Source organism: Leiobunum rupestre, chromosome 8 (genome assembly GCF_980474605.1).
Source record: "Leiobunum rupestre chromosome 8, qqLeiRupe1.1.hap1, whole genome shotgun sequence".
In the NCBI taxonomy this organism is placed as follows: Eukaryota; Metazoa; Arthropoda; class Arachnida; order Opiliones; family Sclerosomatidae; genus Leiobunum; species Leiobunum rupestre.
Window position 1 is genome coordinate 49093361 of NC_143391.1, and position 11390 is coordinate 49104750.

Sequence of the window (11390 nt, forward strand, 5' to 3'; positions counted from 1 at the left end):
CGCCTTTTGGGTCAAAATTTAGCTTCAGAATCTTGTTTTGATTTCGACGCTAGCGACATCTGTTGAAAAAAGAGCTACTTCACCTAGAGCCGACACTTTAAATTAGGAGCGACTTAGTTTAATATTATAATTTTAGTTAGCACTGATCATTTCTGAACTACTTCCGTTTGCATTAATAAAAAATTTCAGTGAGATTTTGGGCCAATTTGGGAGAGCCCTCAACCCGTTTAAGTCATACTTCAATATCTAGCGGCAACACTGTGAATGAACCCCGTTGGGTAATATCAATATTAGGTGGAATTCGAAAAGATCAGGTCCTACCACCTGCGGAATGTCTTTAACCACCTTCGGAATGTCTTTAGCCACACATACGTTTATTGGCCCAGGCTTATTTAACTACAATGTACTGTTATAGACGAAGTACGGCAATTTTTACCCAATTCCTTATGTTTTTAATCTAACGTTTAATTGGTTTTAATTGAATAACCGAAGAATTTCATTAGGGAAAATGTCAGATTTATAAAATTCCAATACTGCATTTTGGTGGTACGTTGAAATACTTGTGAGAAAAGAAACTGTTTTAAAATCTAGATTTTATTTTGCGTATCAAGTTCTTCTATTTACAGGATAATAAATATTTATAAGCATAAATACAGTGTTAAAAATTGAAAAACAAAGCTGTAAGACGCTACATTAAGTTTATACCGCCCCGTGTAATGTCTTCGAGACGCGAGCCACCATGTCTCTGGCCACTTGTAAAGAAGCCGCCTTGGAAGCCTCCATGTTAGCGACCATCTTAACAGCTTGGATCTTCGAGTCAACCTTCGTGAAGACGGAACCTGAAGTCTTGACTTTGTAGCTTTCGGGGATGGGTTGGGAGTAAGCGGACTTGGATCCCTTGACGACCTTCATTTGTGGAATAGCCACGTGGTATTGTTGCAGGTTTACTTCTGGTCGGTGCACAATGAGCGTGTGGGGCACCTTGTAGACCATGGGCTTGTGTTGGACCACGGGACTGGGGATGACGAAGATGGCCTGAGGCACCCTGAAGAGGGCCGGTTTGGTCTGGACGATGGGCTTAGGAGCCTCGATAACGGGTGAAGGGATGTTGAGAACCACTTTCTTCTGCTTCAAGATATTCCCCGAGAAGCCGATGTTCGCGTGAGGAATATCGTGAACTTCGGGAGCATCCTTGGGCATCTCGATTGTTGGTTGGACTAGAGACAAGGACGGTTGAGGAATGTCGAAGACGGCAGACGACAATTTTAAGGCTGGTTCCTGCACAGTGCTCAATGGTGCAGCCATGTCCAAGGGCATCGGGGCTGTGATCTCGACAGCATGCGGAGTTTCAACGTCGATGGAGTTTTGACACAAAACCTGAAGCCAAATGTAACATTTATAATAAACAATTCCATATCATTAAAATATAAATTTAGTAATTATTACCATCGATGCCAATGCCAGGAAAGCGATTAGCCCAATCATATTGTTAATCGTACAATTTCTTCGGTAGCACTAAGAAAATGATACAACGAGTAGATTAATCGGTGATTATTACCCCAAATTTGCTTGACACTGGATATTTATAGTACTCTTTCGTTGGTTCTTTATTTTTACGACTTTTTTAAATATATACAGATAACGTTTAATTTTTTAATTCCAATTTTTGCTAAAGGAATGTTTTTATTCCGCTATTATCGGTTTTAGAGTTTGATTTTTTACCTCTCCGAGGGGACAAAGTCCCCTAGGAGGGGTTATACAATCACCGTGTCTGTCTGTGGGTCTGTCTGTCAGGCCTGCGAACGCGTTCGCATTTTCGGGGCAAAGGCTAATCACTGCGTACGCAGTTTCTCGAGACCCCTGCGTTCGCAGTTTCTCGAAGGGTTGGCAAAACCACCGTGTGACGGTGAGCGTTAACGGATTCATTTGCGGTTTGGTTTGGATGGAGTTTTTTCGCTCACCGTCGTGACGGTTGGTGTGTTACGTATTTGTAATGTTTATGCGTAGGTTGTGAGTGTTGAGTTTGTGTTCTGATGGTTGTGCATGTTGAGTCTGTTGTGTTTATATGGGCGTTTTCTCTCCAACTTCTTCTTAATGACTTTGGGACGGACCGAGTGCTGAGTGTAATGCTACCTCTCAACGTCCAATGGCAGAGTTTCCACCAGTTGTACACGGTATTCGTCTTAGTATCAATTCGCGATCGCATCGGGCGGGATTTGAACCCGAGACCTCCTGCTTGACAGGCGGACGTTCTACCACAGAACCACCGACACTTGTTACGCCTTATTGAAAATTAGACCTTCAGCTTTATCGGAAGCGTATTTAATATTACGAAATTTTGGTTTAATTGAAATAGAATTGAAATTGAAATTTTTGCCTTCCAAAATCTGGTTTATCGTTGCAATACTTGCATAGCAGCAGAAGGGGGAATCATCGAACCATTTTTGTAAATTAATAAACTTTCAATTTTGATAACCTTTCGAATTATTTTTCATATGTTAAAAACTAAGTACTTTTAAACAAAAAGCATAATTTAGGTAGTACCAACTTGTTATTTTTCTGGACCTATTATCTAGGTCCAAACAGCCCTAAATAGACAGAACAAAATGTATTCTAAAGTTTCAGAATATTATCTTCAATTTTGTCATTGAACATTTTTGTCTACCACATGCCAGTGAAAAAATGCTTTTTCCAAATCTGCGAAATATATTCCGATTCTTCTGAAATTTACCGATTATAGAGGTCCATTACTAGGGAACATATCCTGAAAATTAGTATTTAGTATAAGTGGTCGTCGAGAAAAATGTCCATGCCGAATATTTTCAGACACCCTGTATATTCAATATTTTAAGCATAGATGGCTGAAGGTATATTTTCAAAAATCAATTGGGATCTTTGTGTTCTCTGTCAATCAAACACGTCTGTCGAGAGTTTGATATGTCCTAAGAAAGGACGTGCCAAAAGTGCTGGAATGGGATATTGAACGCTGGCCGATCAACTTATAGCGTTCCATGAAATGTAGAAGTTTCCAAAATCAATTATTAAAAACCATGATGAGGGTGAAGGTATTGAAAGTACTTTCAAAGCTAATAACGTGAAATGGCACAAGTCTTGCTGCTTAAAGTACAACAAGAAATCTCTCGAAATAGCAAAAAGAGGTAATGAACTCAATGTACAAAATAAACTCAATGCCTAACTCAGTACAAGATCGCGTAAATCGCTTTCTCACAATATTGGTGAACGGCTTTTTTTTCTGTGGCAAAGATGCATCCTACAGCGTAACGACCACCGATATAGAAGACCGCATTCGAGAAAGTGCAAAGCTTTTGGAAGATACTCATCTATTAGGAATTCTGAGTGCTGGCGATCTGATAGCGCTTGAAGCTCAATATCACTTAAAATGATTAGCTCATTTACATAATAAAGCAAGAGCAGTTAAGTCTCAAAAAGAAGAAGCTGCCAATAATTGTGAAAACATTGATGGAATTGCTTTTGCGGAACTGGTTAGCTTCATTGAAGATACCAGAGTGGAAAGCGCTGGCCCTCGTATTTTTAAACTTTCTAAGTTGGCGGAATTGTACGATTCCAGAATGATTAAATTGGGAGCCAAGAAGGTTCACACAACCAGACTAGAAGACCGCCTACAGAAGAAAATTCCAAACCTAGACTCTGAGGTCGTCAACGAAGGGAGATATATTCTTCTAACTTTTAGGGACGTGGTTGCTAAGTCGCTGAAGAAGTCTCTGAATGAAGACATCGACAGCGAGGCGCTTTGTTTGGCAAGTGCTGCCGAAATAATTCGAAGACAACTGTTTTTAAATACATCTCCATTCAACGGTTCATTTGGGAGTCAGTGTACAAACGAAAGCGTTCCAGGCATATTGTTAGCGCTTCTCAATATGATACTTCAAGGCCCAAATATACAGAACCAAACACAAACAACTGAATCACCAGCAGCACTAACTATAGCATAGTTGATAAAGTTCAATAGCAGGAAGTGAATGTCCTCGCACACTGATTCAACCGTAAAAAAACACTGTATTTTCAAAGAATTCCCTATTACGTTATATATTGGTCTACTACTAAATGAAGTTAAAAGAAAACGACAATTGATTGAAAAATTATCGCATTTTGGAATCTGTATTTCATACGATAGGGTTTTGCGTCTCTCGTTTCAGCTCGGAAACAGCGTTTTGCATCATTACGAAAGGGAAGGCGTTGTTTGTCCTCCAAGTTTACGTTCTAATGTATTCACAACCGCTGCTGTAGATAATATTTATCACAACCCCAGTTCAACAACGTCGAAGGATTCGTTCCACGGAACCGCTGTTTCTTTAATTCAACATCCGACACATATTGACGACGGAATCTCTAGAACATTTCAATTTCTTTCTGGTGATAGCGATGAAAAGACTGTGAAAAGTCTACCGTACGATTACGCAACTCTTGGAGGGTCAAAACTTCCACCAATGAAATCAATATTTTATCACGAAATAAATTGTGGTTCTTATAGGGATGAAGAAAAACAATGGCTGAATAGCGTTATGGTCACCGTCGAAGAGCCAGCAAATAACTCTTACAAAAATCTGTCGTGCGAGTTTACAAACCAATTTAGAAAAACCATGGCAGCTCTGAAAACTATTGTCGAATGGCTAAGGAGAAGTGGTTGGGCCGAAATATTAGTCAGCGCTAGGATTGCGAACTCTGGTACTGCTGATTCGTTCCTAAGGGCTGCCCATGTATCGCGCACACGACGAGCACATCCAATTACTGCTGCCACTTTACACACACTTTTACATAGAGCTTATAGAAAATACGTCAATGATTTTGAAAATACGCGTGTACTGTATTTCGAAGCTTGGAGTATCGAGATAATGAAACAGTCGCCACACTTTCATTTCTGGTCGATCGTCTTATCTCTGGAGCTTACTATTCTCATTTTCGTTCGATCTCTGAGAGAGTCAAATTTCTCAATGTATCTCGATTCCCTTACAGAGCTGACTCCATGGTTTTCTCACTCGACCACACAAACTACGCACGCTGGATTTCAATGCACCTAAGGGATATGTCCGAACTGTCGATAAACCATCCAATGGCGGTTTATAGTGGAACGTGCCACGTGGAACGGTGGCTGGTGGGAGAGACTGGTGAGGTCCACCAAAACTGTTTTAAATCTCGGGCGGGCTTCTCTCAATTTCTCAGAAATTACCACAGCCGTTACCGAAGCGGAAAGTGGAATAAATTCACTTCCAATTACTTATATTTATAATGATGACCGAGAACCATTTCTGTTATCTCCCTCTGACTTTTTAATAGGAAAACAAGTAAATGCTCTTCCCCCTCCTTTTACAAAGACACCAAAGGGCCACAAAATAGATTATAATTAACTAAAAGATTGACATACAAGCAAAATTTGATAAATCGTCTCTGGACTATATGGCAGGACGAATATTTGATACAATTACGTTCAGCCTATCATGGGGCAAAAGTCTGTCGTAAAATGTTTTTTAAAGGCGACGTGGTGATAATTCGCCATGAAAAACTTCCAAAAGGTCGTGATTAAAAAATTAGATCTTGCATGTTGCGGACCGCAATCGGTCACACTATTAAAAGAGCGGTTCAGTATTTATTCGATTTGGAAGTTAAAGACGCGTTATTCAATTGTGAACACTTGTAAAGATGTTCACGGGGGCAGTGTAGTAAATTACTCTAACTGAAATTGATTTTGTATTAAATTTTTAATTTGTTTGTTGAAAAGAAACTATTTTATGTAAACTTTAAATATTGTATTTCATTAAATTCAAGTTCACTGTTGTAAATGTTCTATTATATTTGTAAAACTTTAGTGTATTTTATTGTAAAATATATATGTATAAAATTGTGAAATTCTCAGAATCTTTGGATGGACTGTGTAGCTGAGAATGTTGGGGTCCGAAAACTCTCCATCGGTAGATAACCGTTTAGCCAAGGGGGAAAAACCAAAAATTCCCGCTAGTGTTGTACTTTTGTTTGTTGCCCGTACGAAAAATGAGGCAGAATCGAATAGAGCGGGAATCCGAACGGATAGAAAACTTTGTAGCTGCTTAAAAAACTAGCAAATAGTTATAGTAGAAATAGTTTAAAGAAAATAAAGAAATTGTTTAAAGTAAGAAACAAATTTCGTTGATTAATTTATAAATATTTAAGTGCGACCCAAAATAAAAATGGATTTAAAATTTCGCGAAAATTATAGTAGTCTAGTGAGCGATAATTCAAGAAAATTACATCTTATTTACATCTTATCAAATTTTTAAAACGCTTTTTACATTCAGTTAGAAGTGGGTACATTTTAATAAAGTTTTGGTCGCGTTATAAAAATAGTTTTACTTTAAATTATTTCTTGCCGACGATATTTTTTATTCGAAATTATTATACAATAATCGTATAGTTCGGATATTTTTAGAATGTTTAGAGTTTTGAAAATTGGGTCAGTGTGAGTATAGTACGGTTGGTTGAAAATTATTTTTACAGCCCTTTTTTGGAGTATAAATAGTTTATTAAGGCTGTAATGTGTGGTGTTACCCAAAAAAGACATACAGTAACTTACGCTCGAAAGAAAGAACGCGAATTGAAGTTGCAGACGCCAATGTAGGGGTACACCTTTTATACCCATTTTAGAGAGCTTCACAAATAAAAGATTGATGTTTTAAGGTTCAAAAAGATACCAATCCATATTTCGTTTTCATCTTAAAAGCTGACTCTACTCCACTTCCCTCTCTTAATCCGAATTAATAACTATTTATTAAATTGTTTTGATTGCTGAAACTTGTTAGTCTTCTTTGAAAACCCGAGTCATATATCCGAGAAAATACCGACAATACGGTAAAAGGTCGATAACTATTTGGAGATAAATTGCTACAATATATTTATATACTTTTTAAGTAAACTGGGGTTAACACTACTTGTAAGAGTTTATAAGAAATTGAAGGGTATCAACCAATAGAGATTCCGCTTATTTTAAGATTCGGGGAGAGACGTCATCCAAGCCTGCCAAAAGTATACCATTTCCAGTTACTTCTAGTAGTACCATAGTTTTAGGAACACATTTAAAAAATTGCAATGAAGAGTTAAAACAATTCAAAGTATTATTCTGATGTACGTCAGCTGGGTTAAAAAAAAGTATTCAAGGTGTAAAAAATAATCGGCTAGAATAATACCCAAGGCACCACTTAAGGCCCAAGTCATCTAGCATGTCGGGATTCGAATTCGTGGGTACATTGGAAAGTTTCTTTGATCTTTAAATTATTTTGTCCTCGAATTTATGCCCAAATTATTAACAACATTTCCAGCTATTGTGCATTTTTCAGTATTCGGTATTCGCGACACTAGGATGTCTGTTAGTGCAGACGGTCTTTATTTTTAATAGCACAGATAATTTTACTACTAATCGAGCTCTGACTGTTTTTATTAGACACTTCCATGAGAGGAAAAAAATAATTTTAGATGTCCATACAGGTTTTGAAAAATTATGAGAAAGCGAGATCTGCAAAGTTATCTTGAAATAGATCATCCCATATGCTATTATTTCGGAGATTTAAAAAGGTACCAATGTTATTAGGCTTCAACGACGATAGGAGGCGTAAAATACGATTTAATTTTTATTGAAATCAATTATGCATTTTTAAAGCAAGGAAATGAAATCCCCAGTAAGTCCCTCACTACTGTAAGATTCTGTTTATATTTCCATCCATATAGAAACATCTAATCATTAGCCACTTCTAGGCTTATATCATTTGCATTTTGAACAGATCTTCAAAAATTGTCAAAAATTAATTTCGTTCTCAATTTTCCAGAACCTTTAATTTTTATAATCCTGGAATCAGCATTCAAAATGGACAACAACAAGTCAATTTCTTTGAAATACTGCGCAACAGATGTAACTAAACCCTAGCCTCGTGAAAATTTATTAATGATGTTGCGAAACAAAAGATGATGCATGCGTCGTTTGTGATATAAATTAATATACAAATTATTTGTTGGTTAAAAACATTTCTACCATAAATCACTTAACCGGTGAAAATAAAATGAAAGTACCCCTTTTTAAATTAATCATTTAATTAATAAATAAATACAAATGATTAAAAATGAATAAATCACTCACTGCGCGCACTCAATCAATTGATCAATCAATAAAGTTTGAGCTTAGAAAAATAATCGAGTAGATTAACTTATAAAAACGCAAAATAATCTTAAGGAAAAAGAATATGCACCGTCTAATTAATAAACGATATCGCAAATCCACTATCTTTTCTTTACGATCGTCGTAACGAGATATCGTGTATTAACTTTATATTTTCGTATATCATCTCTTTTAATTTTACGATATCCTCCTTACTTAACGATCTTGCAAATCTACCCTCGTTATTTAAAGAGGAAACCTTAATTAACAAGAATAAATATTTTTTTAAATAGGGCGATTATTTAAAATGTTGTCGAGTTATAAAAAATAACTTTATCAAATTAATTTATTTTAGAAACCGTTTTATCACATAAGATTACAGTTTTCACTTTGTTAGTCAATTAAATTCATTGCCATTATTAAACATCGTAATTTACACATTTTTCTCAAGCTACCTCTGTATGCAGTATTTCACGAAACTTCCCCTGCAGAAGTTGAAGGCCACTTAAAGACGCTTGTTGAAACTGTATTATGGAAAATGAACACCGGGTAATTGGGAACATTTTAAACTATATGATTTTGAATTTTAAAACCGCATTTTTTCAGCTACGAAGGAACATTGACAGAAGAAATGTTTGATTTTGGTCAGGTATACGGTGAGAATAATGGCACCGGGGTCGTCGGAATTCTGCTGAGAAAAGTACGTTTTGAGATCTTGTGAATGGTAATTTTCAATTATTGGATCAGACCACTTCTGTCATGAAGTTAATAAACTTTAATAATTAAATTATATGATGTATGTATTTAAAAAACAACTACTTTACTTGTTAATTTTAGATAAATTCAAAAATATTTCTATCAATTCAAATATTTAGCGATTGAAAATCAAAATGTTTCAAAATGTGATTCGATATTTTCTCATTTTTAATTTACCCAACAACCTGTTAATAATATCCGTAGTTACAAGATGGCAAGCTTTAAACATCCTTTAGATTTAACACAACAGGTTTTTAATAGGCATCTGATAAACCTGATCAAGTCAAACAGGAAAAAGTCAAACGGTGTCTTAATAATTATTCAAATTCATTTCGGAGCGAGAATGGTGGGTAGATGTTCCACAACATCACTATATTGATGTGCTGGTCAACCGTCATAACGAAGCCAATGAAATCTATTCAACTCGTTCGCTACTTTGTTTCACAAAAACTTTGACTTCCGGGTTATCAAGACGTTTTGTATGAATACATGGGCCATTAGGATCAAATCTGCTCAAGCGTTTATTGTAAATTTTACTTCGCACTGATGAGGGTCTCGTATGGGTTTATTAATTAATGTTGTTTTAGCGATTTATTGTCTTATCTCGAAGAAAACATGGATTGTACTCTAACTTTTAACAAAAAACCAGCAATTCAAAATTATAAATAAGGAAGTACAATAAATCTAAATCACCGTTTATCAATTTATTTAAATTGCCTTAAGTATATTATAACGGAAACACTGGTGCAACCAATCTTAATTGAATCACAGATAAAATTTATCAAGTTATACATTAAAACCATTTCCTTAAGAATGTTTCAGATAATTAATTTATATTTTATGTTGTGTTTTCTTTTGGTTAAAATGGGCTAAGACTTTCAAATAATTACGCTCTTAAAATATTTATTCAGACAAGGAGACCATGGAAAGTTAACACTCAAAATATCGAAATATTCATCCAAATAAAGCTTAATATTCTTCCTTAAACCAAAATAGTTTCAATTATTTACTAACTACTAACTTTGATGCTATTCAAATACAATCTGCAATTCTGCGAAGCTTGTCACATAGAATATAAATTAAAGTTTAAAAAGAACTTTAAATTGGTAGCATAAAGAACAATTAAAATTTACAAGTCTACTTACAATGTGTTAAATATTGAGAATCTAAAATGTGTTTAATGAAATTGATACGATAGGAAGCCGACATTGGATTCACAATGATTGAGGCACACAGTGAAAACATCGACTACATTGACTTCACGAACAACATTATTATGGACGAATGGGTTATTATTAGTTCCAAGAACACTATTGAATACTTGGCTGCACGCTACTTTTGGGTCAACGCATTCGAAACCAAAGTAATATTACATTTTTAATACGATAGATTTGTTTTTAAATATTATTGAAACGTTACAATGAGCATGGAACAATTTTCAAATTAAAAACTATTTTATTCGTGGGATCATTTTGCATACAGGATTTTTTTAATTATTTGATTAATTGAAGATATTATTTTAGCCTCAGAAAATTAAATGCTGGAATGAATATCACGTATTTTTTAACTATTTCAGGTGTGGTTTGTGTGGTTGATTATGTTATTTTTAACATCATTACTGTGGTTTGTCATGGAAAGCCAAAATTTTAAACCCGGTTTGAATAGAAAAATGTCGGATTTCACAATACAACTTTATCTAGAAAAGATATTATCGTGTGTCTCAATTGCATTAAAGCAAGGTTTGTGTCTTCAATTGATTGTTTTAAATCTTCCTTATCATTCCAAGTCTTATCTCATATTCATGTTTTTGTCGCTTAACTACATTTCATTTCAGATTTTAAAAGTTCAGCTATCGGGATCCTTACATTTCTATTGTTTTCTTGGAGCACTTCATGTTTTATTTTGTCACTTGCTTTGTCTGAAATGATTCTTTCAAGACTTACTTTACCGCCTAAACTAAAATATGTCGAATATTTAGAAGATCTTCTGAAGTACCCTGATATCCCTGTTTACATTCCCAAAAATACAGCGATACAGCCGTTTTTCGAGGTTAGTTTAAAAATTTAAAAAGTTAGAGTTTTTAAAATATGAGTGATATGTATGAGAAATACTTGATTTAAACTGTTCACTTAACCTACGCATTGGGAACAATTTTCGGGTAGCGTGAAAAAACCGCTTCACAAACCAGAATCCATGCACTTAATAATTAATATATATTAAAATTCAATTCTGTGAGAGGAGAAAAAGACTAATTCCGATTATTTTTCTAATGGTAACAAAAATCGGGCTTGTAGAGAAATAGCAGTACGTACTTATTTTGGCAAATTCATTCTGACACTCTTCATTAAGTCATATAACAACAAAATCTTCATAATCATTGCAGAAATATGCAAATATCCAAGGTAATAAAATTAAAATAATTTCTATGGTTAAAACTAATTTTATACGAAAAACAATTAAAGTTTATTTATCAAAA

General features: G+C 35.0%; 1 protein-coding gene across 1 annotated transcript; it reads right to left on the reverse strand.

Annotated features, from left to right (window-relative positions):
• Positions 1–655: 655 nt before the first annotated feature.
• Positions 656–1565, reverse strand: LOC149933594 (uncharacterized). Its single transcript, XM_090155961.1, has 2 exons — positions 1447–1565; positions 656–1377 (listed from the first exon to the last, which is right to left on the reverse strand). The coding sequence occupies exons 1-2, from the start codon at positions 1483–1485 to the stop codon at positions 700–702; spliced, it is 717 nt and encodes a 238-aa protein (XP_090012087.1). The 5' UTR covers positions 1486–1565; the 3' UTR covers positions 656–699.
• Between the last annotated feature and the right edge of the window lie 9825 nt (positions 1566–11390).